We start from the raw sequence: 14781 nt of genomic DNA on the forward strand, positions 1-14781 counted from the left end.
ACGGAGTCGTGGTCGAAAACCGAGTGAAAAAGGGCTTCCTGCAAAGCTTCTCGGATTGGGCCGGAGGTTCGGTCCTTAGCAGCTTGGACCTGAAGGCGAAATAGGTGAAATGGGCCGAATGCGAAGGCAGGAAGCGAAGGCGAAGTGCGGTCCATCAGGGTTCGGGTCAGAAGCTTCGGGTTCGGTTCTTCAGCAGTTCGGTCCAGCAAGCTCGGTTCGGTTCTTCATGGTTTCGGTCCCTAAGGTTTCGGTTCTAATGGGCTTCGGTCCTCAGAGGTTCACCTCTAAGAGGTTCGGCCCTAAGAGGGTTCGGCCCTATTTGGCTGATTTTCGCATAAACTCCCCGTTTTGCGCAATTTTTCACCAAGTTAAGTGTCGGGATGCCCCAAATGATTATAAAAAGTTAAAAGAGATTGTGAGAGAGATTTGGGAGAGATTTTAAATAGAGAGAGAGAGAGATAGAGTGAAAGAGGTTGAGAGAGATTTCGTTTACGACCTTTTTGAGTGTTTGGCTTCGTAACGCAAGGTTTGTACATCCCGTTAAGTCTCGTTATAATTGTTATACGCCCCCGAGGGGTATGGAATAATGTTTTATCGAGTAGTTTCATCACTTGCCCTGATTAGTGTTTAGAATTTCCGAACACGTGAAACTTCTAAGCGATGCTTTGTATTAAGATGGTGCGTTGTACAATAGTAAACATAAGGTAAACCCTAATATACAAGGGTTAATTGAGTTGAACGGTTTGACTTGTTGACTTTATTTGATTTTGACTTGACTAGAAATTAACGGTTGTCACATTTTTGTTCTTTTTCTGATCCATAACTGTTTTTGCAAATGAATCCACAAGCTTCTGTTGTGATTCCAGGATCATTTCAGCTATTTTCATCCCTATTTTCATTCGCATGGATTCAAGATCCCTTGCCATGTCCATCTTCATCATCTTTATCGTCAAAAACGCATCTCCTAACTTCTGAATCGTCGTCACCATGTCCATCCATCATATGACTTTCATCGTTCTCCATGTCCTTTCCTATCTTCATCCCTTCACCACAACCACTGCCATGTTTTATATTCATCTCACTTCCAAAAGTTTCCTTCACAAACCCATCTCTTGATCGCTTACCTGACCTGTAATGTGGGTTCACCGGTGGCGGGTATTCATCAAATGATGTATTAGGCGGAGTAACGGCGGCGATATTTGGGCTTTTGATCCGAACGTCATTTCCCTTTCTTTTTCCGACAACAACATTGTTATTGATTAAACCCTAATACTGTCAATTGAGAGGGAGAGCGATTGCGTGTTTGATTCTTTTAGGATAAAAGAACAATTTGTCTTCATCATCATCGCCTCCTCCATCTACTTTATCTTTCTCTTGATTGATTGGATCTACATCTTAAGAAGAAATACCCAACTCCATCACATCCATTTTATTTAAAGTAAACCTACGGCGATGGATAACGGTGTCCCCTTAGTGTGTTCGCAATTTGTTGGATCTCCTCACGATAATGTTTTCTGAGCTTCTCCATCTTGTGGTGCCACTGAATCGAGGTTTTAGGTGGGTCGCTTAACGGGAACCGGACTGCGACACCATTGGCGACCTCTTGCCACTGGGAGGCACGGAGGCTACCTCGCTGAGAAAGTACCACTTATCATGATACACATCGATCAGTGTCGCCGTCTCATCGTGGGACCAACATAGAGGAGGGAGGCGGCATCTTGATTAAAACTTGTTAGGGGTTGGCTGATGGGTTCTTGTAATCACATGCGACCTTGTTCTGCAAAATTGTTGGTTTTGTCAACTACATGTTAAATGGAAAAGTGGGTTCGGGAAGATCACGATACGAAATTTACACTTTGGTCCCCAGAGTTGTAGAAATGTGGCAGTTTTGGTCGTGTAATTTAAATCATAGATGGTAAGGGACCAACTACAAAAGAAATTTAAACCATAAGGGTCATTCATGTAATTTAGAATAACTGTTTAACGGAGGAATGGTTCAAAACTAACGATAATGGTATGTACGGTAACAGTTAGATAACCTACTGCACAAAAAAAAAAACATAATTGGTCAAATCGGACAAAACACATAAGTTCATTGTGCTACAGTGATCTTTTCCTTTTTTACTCATGTTAGAAAAAAAAATCATAATTATTGAAAGTAAATTTTAATTATATATAAATGTTGTATTAAAATTTAAAATAAATAATCAACTAAAATGATATTGATGATGGAGTGATTATTTCTTAAGGTTGTGAATGTGAAAAGAAGTAGAGTGTGAATGCACTCATAGAGTGGTTTGGTGACCACTCATGATACGCTTATATTCTCTAAAAAAAGGGTCTCCGCACTCCAGTGTTTTTGTCAGGACCTAGGAATCTCGTTGAATTATCTAAAGAACAAAATACTTTAGTATAAAACAAATATTACTAAATAGACATTTACGTAATTTCCTCAAACACTAGAAATATTGATAAACCTTCAAGTGATTGATGTTCATGAGGTGAAGGAGCACACGAGTCACTTAACTTGAGATCTGATGGGTGACAGTCCGACGATGTTGAACTTAAGCAAGCTATTTCGACCTCGCCGGAATAAGTTTGACGAACTATCTGAAGACGATCAACTCTGCGCATTCCTTGCAACGTTTCCTACCAAACTTCAATATACAAAACCTGAGTTTTACTTTATATTATGGGTCTTTTGGAGCCAACAAGAAGGATCTCAAAACAATATATCTTCCGGTGAGTCCCCTTTATATTCAATTTCAGTTTCTCTCAAATATTATAACAGCTGTAGATTAAACAGGAGACCCTGGCCAATGGTTGATTCACGACAAGATTAAATCATCGTTTTATAAGTTTGAATTGACTCTGTATGACTTTGATGGGATAATTCAGTTTTGGGCGCCAGTAAACACCGCCGGCAGACGTTCCCTTACAACATCTGATCAACCTTTTGCCATTAACTATCTTAACACTGGTCTCGATAAATTTAGGCTATCTTCTCTCAAGTATCGGTATAATATTGATGTGAATAAGCATGATGTAGAAGACGACCCAATGATCATTACTGGTGCACCAGCCAGCGCGTTCCTGAACCAATTGCCGGAGATAGTTCTTGATCTGAAAGCTCACCAGGGGTGTCCACTGGTTCGCTCAGCTATGGAGTGCGAATTGTTGGCTTATATTGTGCTTCCAATTTGTGATCCTTCTCAGAACTGCTGTGTTGGTGTTGTTGAGTGTCTTATGAAGCGCTCTGATTGCTCTCTTGTGATTTTCAATCAGTTGAATCAGGCACTGGAGGTTTGTATTTCTTACGTCTATTACAATCTCAAAGCAATTGCTTCAGTGTTCAATCCCAGTACTTTCAGTCGTCTAACTTTATAAGAATTTCATTTTCTCTTACATCAAGATGTGATTGCGTGATAAAAGTAAACGATATGCTAATTTTTATCGATCTAAGTTGCTACTTGTATTTGCAGAAAGTGGGTCTGAGTACGTTTGATGTACGAGAATGTCTGCCATACAAAGTAAGGTTTCTATGTGAATGTGATTTTTTGTCGTTGAAAATTATGGTCAGAGTAGTTTTGAGTGTATTAGAATCTTGCATAAAGTAGAAAGGTGTTATCAATTCTTTGAAATTAACTTTATACATGGAAACAGAGTATACAAGGTCTCAAGCATGCAAAGAAAGACATTGAAGAGGCGCTGAAGATTATTTATGAATCTCATAACTTGGGTCTTGCTCAAGTTTGGGTCCCATATGAAGATGAGAAACATGTGGGTTTTTCTTCTCAAACCAACCGAACTTTTGCACTCAAATTAACCGGTTTAAATAATGGATGTCTTGATTGGTCTTACAACTATTATCATAATGCTTGTAATATGCTTGCTCTAAGAATAGGGGATGGACTTGCTGGAAAGACTCTTGAAAACCACGAACCACACTTCTGTAGAGATATCTCTAAATTAAGTAATACTGACCTACTAGTGTCATTCACAGCAGATACTAAATGTAGTTGCTTTGGGATATGCTTAAGGAGCATTGACACTAGTGATTTTTATTATGTCTTTGAATTCTTGTGGCCTAGAAATCGAAACTATGTTATCTTGATCGAGTCGCTAGTGTTAACATTAAAGAGGTGTTTACCAAATTTCAAGCTTGCTTTTGGACCGGAACTTGGTGATGAATTGAGAATTATAGATGTGGAGAATTCTACTGGAAGTAAATTTGGACACTTTAAAATTTTCAAAGGAAACAAATTATCACGAATACCATTGGAATGCATGCCAAATGAAGCCAAATTCAAGACAACTGTGATTGAATTACCTCGAAAGGAAATCGAGCAACAATTTGGAACAACCATGAAAAAAGCTGCAAAATCGCTTAAAGGTAATGACAATCTTATTTCCAAACTACAACTTGGTTTACAGAATTCATGAGCCATTTGGATACAATATAATTAACAAATTTGTTCTCATCGTTGTGTTACAGTTTCTTTGTCTACATTAAAACGCAAGTGCAAGGTTCTTGGAATTTACGAGTGGCCAGGACCAAAGTTTGTGAAGAGAAAGGTAAATGATTCTAGCAAGGATCAAAGTGACATGAATGAAGAAGATACCGGAGCAATTGTAGACCCCTCGGCTGTCAAGGGAGATATTAATTTTGATGAAAATACTTTGAATATTAAAGTAGAGTATGCTGATGATATAATTAAATTACATCTTCCGCTCTTACTAGTAACATTTATAGCTCTTGACAAGGAAATTGGCAAGAAGTTGAAACTGAATCATGGGAGTTTTAAGCTCAAGTATCTTGATGAAGATGGAGATTGGATTTTATTGGGTTCTGAGCAAGACATGAAGTATTGTATAAGAAGTTCAAAAAAATTAGATAGCATTGCAATTCGACTACGTGTGCTACCATGTGTACATAATAAATATGTAGCTTAAATGGCTGTAATCAAGTTTTGGTTATCTTTCCTAGAAGAAAGATTATTACGATAACCAAAACTTCATATCTTTCCTAGAAGAAAAATCAGAACCCAAATAAATATGTAGCTTAAATGGCTGTAACAAAACACAATGAATTTAAAGGCTAAATTACGATAACCAAAACTTCATGTCTTGCTCAGAACCCAATTAAAGGAAACAATTACTTCTTCTTGATAGAACGAACTGTTAGACCTAAATTTCTATGGTGAGCCTTTTGCTCTTATGAACGATTTTTCATCTGATTTTGTTTCCATGTTTGACGTAACTTTGGTCGAGAGTATCGATTCAGAGTGATTTGTTACGATTTTGACGAAATTGCTTCTAAATCTCGGTGATTTCTACGATTTTTGTTCCTAAATTCATTGTGTTTTGTTCGTCGATTCTTATAGAAGAAGTAATTGCATCTTCGTCGAAGAAGTTAGGTCTAACAGTTCGTTCTATCAAAAGGTAAAAATCTTCACTTTGTTTAACTTTTTTTTATTATTAAACACTTGCATTTGTATTTATTTCATCTATCCTAGTAATAGAATCAGTTATTTAACGTTTTGAGTTTGAAAGGAGTTAGGTTTAACATATTGTTCATCAAAAAAGTTAAAATTGTCACTTTGCATAACTTATTTTGATCATTAAACGTTGATGCTTGCATTGTAACTGCATTTATGAAGTATAAATCGAAAGTTTTAAGTTCGAAAGGAGTTAGGTTTAACATATTGTTTATTGAAAAAGTAAAAATTGTCACTTTGCATAACTTAATTTGATCATTAAACGTCAATTCTTGCATTGTAACTACATTTATGAAGTATTAATAGAAATTATTTAGTATGAAGCTAATAATTGTGATTTATGCTTGCAGAAAAACCTAAAACATTCAAAAAAAATCATGTGATTAGTATATGTTTAAAGTCTTATTATTTCAATCACATGTGATTAATATCTTTTATTAACAGTTTATGCTTAACTATTATAGAAACAGATCATTGAGAAAATCACATCTGATTGATATGTGTTATAAACTATAATACAATGCTTTAAATCATATATGATTATATAAGTTATAATCTTAAATGTTTTAGTCATATATTATTAAAATCATATGTGATTACTATGTTTCATATACATAAATACATTCAATCATAATTGATTAGCATATGTTATGAACATTTACGTTTTATATTATAGTGTTTTAAATTATATATTATTAATATGTGTTATAATAATAAATGTTTATGATGTTAATAACAGGTTCTGTTGTTTGACAATGTCTTTTATAAGCGATAGTGTGAATTTTTTTATAAATGAAGATCAAATTAGTATTTTGTTGAGAGTATTAAAGATGTTGATGCAGATGTTGAACATTTAAGTCATCAAAACCATAACTACAATGTTTCAGGTAAATTTTATTTTAAATACTTATTTAATTAGTTATGATTACATAAGTAATTCATTTTTTTAATTATGGATGTATTTAGAATTGAATTTGTTTTGTTAATCTTATGTGATTATTCATTAGTTTTTTAATAATTCTATTTAATATAGTCTTAATCATATATGATTATCCATTTTTTGATATTTAAACAACTATTTGATGGGTTCGAGCCATAAGAACTTTCCTATGTGCATATGCAAACCCTAATGTTTGGATCTAGGTTTCTCTATTGAACATGCAATTTATCCAAGTCTTGCAAACACTAGATCTAGTGTATACAATTCGAATTTGACATAAGAAACTCAGATCTAGATGATTACCTCTTGTAGCTTGCTTGATTCTTCTTGTCTTGGAGCTTAGAGTCACAATTGTCACTCCTCTAATGGCTTACAAACACCAACTAGCAAGAGGATGATTTGGAGAGAGGAGAGAGGTATGAAATCGGCCCTAGGGTTCCAAGGAAGCAAGTGTAGCCGATTTCCACAACCCAAGGGGTCTATTTATACTGTGAGCTTCTAGGGTTTCAGCCAAAACCCTAATGGACAACTTAATCACCAAGCAGCCCATGGAACCTTCTGGATTAAGGTCATGGATGAAAATATGATGGACTCCCATCATAATTTCGTTCACCCCTTGCTCCATTGGGTTTCCCAGCCCAATAACTCAATTATCCAATAATTGCAGTTCAGTCCCCTATATTCAATTAATATCTTTTAGTCACCAAATTAATTCTTAATTAATCTATGACTAATATTAATTAAAGAATATGATTATTCCTTTAATATATTATTCTCATAATATATTAATAAATCATAATATCTTCTCTCTCTTCATAAATCACCCTGTCAAGTTGCTATGGTGAAGGCAACCCAAAAGGACCATGCACAACCGGGTCAAGTACTTACCAAATATAGTTACGGGCTTAGACACTAATCCAACAGTCTCCCACTTGGATAAGTCTAGTAACTACAAATGCAAGCCTAATCTGATTAGCAATCGTAGCTCTCAAAGACGCTGTCGAACTCTGATCTTATCAGTAACCTGTCCTTTAGATAATGGATCGTATAATCCTCTGTTCTTGATATCGTGCAGACAATTACATGGAACATTGTCATACTCATTGTCCAGCAATTAGTTTCTTGATCTCAGATTCATTTGACATAGAACTTAATTGAACACATCAATTCAGTCCTGACCGGGCCCGACACATAAGTCAAATCAAATCATCGAGGGACCCTGATATCGCTTTTACCCTCTTAGGATAAAAGGAACAGATAAACTTTGACTTATATGCATTTACTATCCACTAATCAAAACATACACAACAATGCGTTTTATAACATCAAGTTACTGATGCATTTACGCATTATCAATGCACAACCAATCAGCAAACAATAAACCATATATCTAGGTTTCAAGACCATATGATATTATCATCTTGCGATCACTCGTGATAAATTCCATGAAGTGATTCCAGAAAGTGTGGGTTTATTCCAATGCTCAAATCAAGTTCATAAGCACTCATGAACGTTGCAGCAAACTATTGCTATGTCTAATACATTTTAGACAATCTACACACCAATTCATGACAGTCTTCATTCATACCTACTTCCAACATATGAACGACTGTGGACGGTTCGAATAATTTGATTATTATCAAATAATTCAATTATTCAGGAAGTCAAAACATGCAAAATGAAACAATAGGTAAATGATTAACATAAGACAGTAACATTACTAATAAATAATACTCTTTTATTTAATCATCAAATGTTAATTACAATTTATCTATTACATGTTTCTAAACTATCTAATCTAAACTAATATCGTCCTTCAGCCCGATGCTCCTATCGTGCTGCAAGTGCTTAACCCTGCTCAGTCCCTTCGTAAGCGGATCTGTTGGGTTATCCTCTGACGATACCCTTTTTACTACGAGGAGTCCTTCTTCCACCTGATGTCGAATAAAGTGATTTTTTTGTCGATATGTCGAGATCTGCCATGATCCCTAGGTTCCTTGGTCAAGGCAACCGCTCCTTCATTATCACAGAAAATTTCCATGGGCTCCTTTAAGGCTGGCACAACTCCAAGGTCTCCAATGAAGTTCTTCAACCATATTGCCTCCTTTGACGCTTCGCTTGCTGCGATGTAATCTGATTCGCACATTGAATCAGTTACGGTCTCCTGTTTGGAACTTTTCCAAGTCATTGCACCTCCATTAAGGGTAAAGACCCAGCCCCACTGCGAACGGTAGTTATCTCTGTCGGTCTGAAAACTGGCGTCACTGTACCCTTGCACCTTTAAGTCATCACTCCCCCCGAGGACTAGAAACCATTCCTTGGTCCTCCGAAGGTACTTAAGAATATTCTTGACTGCGATCCAATGTGCTTTGCCAGGGTTCCCTTGATATCTGCTGACTATGCTCAAAGCGAAGGCCACATCAGGGCGAGTACAAGTCATAGCATACATGATTGAGCCAACTGCGGAAGCGTAAGGTACTCGGCTCATCTCTGCTATCTCGACTTCAGTACTCGGACTCTGAGTCTTACTCAACTTGGCATTACTTTGGATTGGTAATTCCCCTTTCTTTGAGTTCTCCATACTAAAACGTTTTAGTACCTTGTCCAAATAAGTATTCTGACTAAGTTCTATCAGTCTCTTACTTCTGTTTCTCACTATCCTTATTCCCAGAATATAGGAAGCCTCTCTGAGGTCCTTCATAGCGAAGCACTTCCCGAGCCAGGACTTAACTTCTTGCAGTGTCGGGATGTCGTTTCCTATGAGTAGTATGTCGTCGACATACAATACGAGGAAGCTAACTATACTCCCACTGGCTTTGACATACACACATGATTCATCCTCGCTTCGCAGAAAACCAAACTCTTTGACCTTCTCACCAAAACAAAGATTCCATCTGTGAGACACTTGCTTAAGTCCATAAATAGACTTCTCAAGCTTACACACTCTAATGAGATGCTTCGCATTGACAAAACCCTCTGGCTGAGCCATGTAAACATCCTCAGCCAACTTCCCATTAAGGAAAGCGGTTTTGACATCCATTTGCCATATTTCATAGTCATGAAATGCGGCAATGGCCAGCATCACCCTGATAGACTTTATCTTTGCAACTGGTGAGAAGGTTTCATCGTAGTCAACTTCAGGAGTTTGAGTGAAACCCTTCGCAACCAATCGCGTCTTATAAGTGTGCACATTTCCATCCACGTCACTCTTCTTCTTGAAGATCCACTTGCACCCGACCGTCTTACGACCTGGTACATTGTCAACCAAATTCCAAACTTGGTTGTCATACATGGACTGAATCTTGTTGTCCATAGCCTCTTTCCATTTTGCAGACTCCGGGCCTGCCATGGCTTCCTTATAGCTGTTAGGTTCGTCCAGATTCACTAGTGTACTATCACTAATGAACGTATCCCCTTCTGTGGTAATATGAAAACCATAAAACTGCGGTGGAACACTAACCCTTTTGGAACGTCTAAGAGGTAAGGACTCGTCAATTGGTTCAACCGGAGATTCCTCCTCGGGTTGAGCGCCAGTGTTAGAGGTTCCTTCATCGCTCGACTCTTGAAGCTCTTCAAGATCAATTTGCCTCCTACTGTCTCCTTGGCTTATGAGTTCTCGCTCTTAGAAAACTCCTCTCCTCGCAACGAAGACAACATTGTCACTCGGTCTGTAGAAGAGATATCCAAAGGATTTCTGCGGGTAGCCGATGAAAATACATCGCTCACTACGAAGTTCGAGCTTGTCGTGAGTCTCTCGTCTTACGAAAACCTCGCAAACCCAAACCTTGATATATACCAACGAGGGAGCCTTCCCTATCCACATTCGTGAGGTGTTTTGGCAACCTTCTTCGTATGGACTAAGTTAAGGATATGGGCGGCAGTCTCTAAGGCATACCCCCATAATGAGATAGGTAGTGAAGCACGACTCATCATGTAACAAACCATGTCCAGCAAGGTTCGATTACGCCTCTCAGCTACACCATTCAACTGCGGTGTCCTAGGTGGCGTCAATTGCGAAACTATTCTGCATTCCTTAAGGTAGTCGTGAAATTCAAGACTTAGGTACTCTCCACTTCGATCAGATCGAAGCATCTTGATTTTCCTGCCCAACTGATTCTTCACTTCTTGCTTGAACTCTTTGAACTTTTCAAAGGTTTCTGACTTGTGCTTGATTAAGTAGATATACCCATATCTGCTATAATCGTCTGTGAAAGTCACATAGAAGCGATTCACATCCCTTGTGGTGGATCTAAAGGGTCCACATACATCTGTATGTATGAGATCCAATAAACCCTCACCCCTCGTACAGGTGTCGGTGAAGGGTGACTTGGTCATCTTTCCAAGTAAACAAGACTCGCACACGTCATCGTCCCTAAGGTCGAATGACTCCAACACTCCATCCTTTTGGAGTTGGGCTATGCGTTTCTTGTTGACATGTCCAAGACGACAATGCCACAAGCATGCTTTATCCATACTATTGGAAGAATCCACACATAATATATCATTTCCTAAGTTATCTATAACCATCACAGTTTCATATATTCCATTACAAGGCAATGCTTCAAAATATAAAACATTATTAAGATAAGAATAAATAGAACCCTTTTCATTATCAAATGAATATCTAAAACCTTGTTTATATAAACCATGAAATGAAATGATGTTTCTTGCCATATCTGGCGAATAGCAACAATTGTTTAAATCTAATCCTAATCCACTACTGAGCATTAAAGAGTAAACTCTGATCTTGGTAACAGGCGAAGATCTTCTATTTCCCATGGTCAAATTATTCTTCCCATGCTCCACGTCCCTATCTCTTCTTAGGCCCTGCAAATCAGAACAAATGTGAAAACCACATCCTGTATCAAGTACCCCAAGAATTAGAATGTGATGAATCATTAGATTTAATCGTGTAAATACCTGCATAAGACGGCTTGATCTTCCTATCCTTGATGGCTTGCAGATATTCCGGGCAGCTTCTTTTCCAATGCCCTATCTTGTGGCAGTAGTGGCACTCTGCCTCCTTAGTGTTTGAGTTGGGTTTAGCAGAACAACCTTTGGTTCCACTAGAAGAGGTGCCATCTTGTGACTTTCCCTGGTAGTGGCCCCTTGAGGGAGCCTTCCTCTTCTTACCCTTCCCTTTCCCTATTGCCAAGACAGGGGCAGCAGCGGGAGTTGGAGTTGATGCAACAGATTTGTCTTTGAGGTTGCTCTCAGCAGTCCTCAACAAGCCCTGAAGCTTGCTCAAATAGACCTCTTCCTTATTCATGTGGTAGGTCATGCGGAACTGGCTATAGCAGGAAGGCAAGGAATGAAGGATGATATCAATTGCCAGCTCTTCATCGAAGTTCACATTTAACTTCAGCAGGCGATCGACATATCTCTGCATCTTTTGCAGATGAGCGGTAAGGGACTCTCCATTACCCATTTTGGTAGTGATCATCGAAGTGATGATCTCGTACCTTTCTTGCCTAGCGCTCTGGTGGTAGCGTTCCAACAGATCCTGATGCATCTCCTAGGGGTACTTGTCCTCATAGGACTTCTGGAGTTCTGCAGTCATAGTTGCTAGCATGATGCAATGGACTTTCGTGGCATCACGCTCGTGGGCCTCATAGGCCGCGATCTCTTCAGCGGTAGCAGTTTCGATGTCAATCTCCTTTAGCTTCTCATTGAGGACATATTCTTTGTCCTCGTAGCGAGTGACCATGCGAATGTTGCGGATCCAATTACTAAAATTGGTCCCATCAAAGATCACTTCCCCACACAAGTTCATGAGTGAGAACGAACCAGACGAGTTTGAACCAGAAGCGTTGTTGTTTGCGTTCGACATCTGAAAAAGAAAAAGAACAAGGTTGATTAGAAACGAATTTCCCCAATTAATCACCCAAATGAGAAATTAGGGCTAGGAACCAACAACATTATTCACAAATTATAAAAGGGATGCCGTAATCTAACAAGTAAATAATTTGAAGGCAAGTGAATGTCGATTCACTAATTCTCCACCATGAAAAACGAAAAAGAGATTAAGTTTTAAATGTATTGAAAAACTCCTAGATCCTTTGAGATACATTGAACTTTTCAATGGCATGTTTAAATCTCGATATGCCCCTCTAGTTTGTGACTGGGATGCCGAGGATCACAAAGTGGGTGTGAATAACCATGCAAATGTACGTGGTGCCCTCATTGTTACAGTCACCTATTCGATGTGTTGGTTAACCACACACGCTCCATCGAACTATGACAAACAATGAGTCACCCTTTGCCATCTTTGCTTAGAAACCAATTAATGTGCCGGTTAACCACACACGCTCCATTAACGTCTTAGCAAGGGTACAAAGTGTAATTTCATGGAATTGCATCAAATTCACTTTTGCCTAAAGTAACTAAGATTTGGAATTTTGTAAAAACATTTAGTTACTTTATTTAGATTCATTATACTTTTAATGAGGAAAGGTTTGCCCTATCCTACCCATTCGGCTAACGACCCTCCACCAATCAAGGAAGCGGTGGGTGAGAATGGACACCCATTAAACGACCATTTTATAGGCCATAACCTTATACCCCGCTTATAGATCGGCTTCGTGAATGAGGCCTACTAACGGTAAGACTAGCATTTAAGTTATACATATATATTAATCTTATAATACTATAAAATATAAGGTTGAATTTTAAAAGTTGTAAAATTCTAAGGCTTGAAATTTAAATAGTTCAAATTAAACTTTTAATCACAAAATTTAAATTTCAAAACTTGAGGACAAGTTTTGAACTTTCTCAAAACACAAAGGATCAAATAGCAAATAATATAAATTAACCAATTAATTTAATGATTATCTAAATTTGACCTAGTCAATATTACTTGCAAGATAATTCAACAATTAATTCAAATAATCAATTATTATCAAATAAGGAATTTTTTATTTAAACAATTGGTAATTATCTTTTGTTTTGTTAAGGATATTGTCAAACAGGTGATAAAATTCGGATTTTATTAAACCAAAACGATTTAGGTAAGAATCCTTAATCAAAACAGCAAGAAATCCCGAAAATCACTCTGACAGACGTTGCGACTCGCCGAGTCCCTTTATGGACTCGTCGAGTCCACAATGGGACTCACCGAGTCTGTCAGTCAGGGGGCAGGAAAAACGATTTTTCAAAGCTTGAACAAATAAACAAGGCATCAATTCAATAGAAATCAATCAAAGCTCTGATACCACTGATGGGTTCGAGCCATAAGAACTTTCCTATGTGCACATGCAAACCCTAATGCTTGGATCTAGGTTTCTCTATTGAACATGCAATTTATCCAAGTCTTGCAAACCCTAGATCTAGTGTATACAATTCGAATTTGACATAAGAAACTCAGATCTAGATGATTGCCTCTTGTAGCTTGCTTGATTCTTCTTGTCTTGGAGCTTAGAGTCACAGTTGTCACTCCTCTAATGGCTTACAAACACCAACTAGCAAGAGGATGATTTGGAGAGAGGAGAGAGGTATGAAATCGGCCCTAGGGTTCCAAGGAAGCAAGTGTAGCCGATTTCCACAACCCAAGGGGTGTATTTATACTGTGAGCTTCTAGGGTTTCAGCCAAAACCCTAATGGACAACTTAATCACCAAGCAGCCCATGGAACCTTCTGGATTAAGGTCATGGATGAAAATATGATGGACTCCCATCATAATTTCGTTCACCCCTTGCTCCATTGGGTTTCCCAGCCCAATAACTCAATTATCCAATAATTGCAGTTCAGTCCCCTATATTCAATTAATATCTTTTAGTCACCAAATTAATTCTTAATTAATCTATGACTGATATTAATTAAAGAATATGATTATTCCTTTAATATATTATTCTCATAATATATTAATAAATCATAATATCTTCTCTCTCTTTATAAATCACCCTGTCAAGTTGCTATGGTGAAGGCAACTCAAAAGGACCATGCACAACCAGGTCAAGTACTTACCAAATATAGTTACGGGCTTAGACACTAATCCAATACTATTGACACATGTTTAGTTTATCTATGTTCAATTTTGTCTTACACATATGATTATATAAGGAATTCATTATAATCATATGTGATTCTTTGATTATACTTGTGAATGTTCTACTTTTTACAATGATGCAAATTCAAGCAGTAGGATGAGTACAAGTTGTGTACCAGATTTTTACATGTCATAGGTTCTGCATTATATCAAACCAAATGTTCCTAAAGAGTTTAAACCTACTAAGTCCATGAGGTTCAAAGATGTTCTTGAGGGAGTTAATTTTTATAAAATATATGCAAAGAAAGTTGGTTTTGATGTTCGTATGAACACATTAAGGAAAGATGGTGATATAATAA

At 37.6% G+C, this 14781-nt stretch overlaps 1 protein-coding gene and 1 pseudogene across 1 annotated transcript; one reads left to right on the forward strand and one right to left on the reverse strand.

The window, feature by feature from the left end:
- Window positions 1-776: 776 nt before the first annotated feature.
- LOC145112010 (uncharacterized) lies at window positions 777-2129 on the reverse strand (annotated as a pseudogene).
- A 315-nt stretch (window positions 2130-2444) lies between these two features.
- On the forward strand, window positions 2445-5103 carry LOC145114770 (protein NLP6-like). The gene is made up of 5 exons (XM_079050854.1): window positions 2445-2742; window positions 2807-3303; window positions 3483-3530; window positions 3664-4393; window positions 4496-5103. Exons 1-5 carry the CDS (start codon window positions 2538-2540, stop codon window positions 4951-4953), a joined length of 1938 nt encoding a protein of 645 aa, XP_078906980.1. The 5' UTR covers window positions 2445-2537; the 3' UTR covers window positions 4954-5103.
- The last annotated feature ends 9678 nt before the right edge of the window (window positions 5104-14781 follow it).

Source organism: Lactuca virosa, chromosome 5 (genome assembly GCF_052849685.1).
Source record: "Lactuca virosa cultivar CGN04683 chromosome 5, Lactuca_virosa_CGN04683_v6, whole genome shotgun sequence".
Classification (NCBI taxonomy): domain Eukaryota; kingdom Viridiplantae; phylum Streptophyta; class Magnoliopsida; order Asterales; family Asteraceae; genus Lactuca; species Lactuca virosa.

Coding starts and splice junctions, on each gene's coding strand:
- LOC145114770 (XM_079050854.1), top strand. CDS start 2,538: ATGGGTGACAGTCCGACGATGTTGAACTTAAGCAAGCTATTTCGACCT. Junction 3,304..3,482: donor AGTTGAATCAGGCACTGGAG/GTTTGTATTTCT, acceptor TTGTATTTGCAG/AAAGTGGGTCTGAGTACGTT. Junction 3,531..3,663: donor GAGAATGTCTGCCATACAAA/GTAAGGTTTCTA, acceptor ACATGGAAACAG/AGTATACAAGGTCTCAAGCA.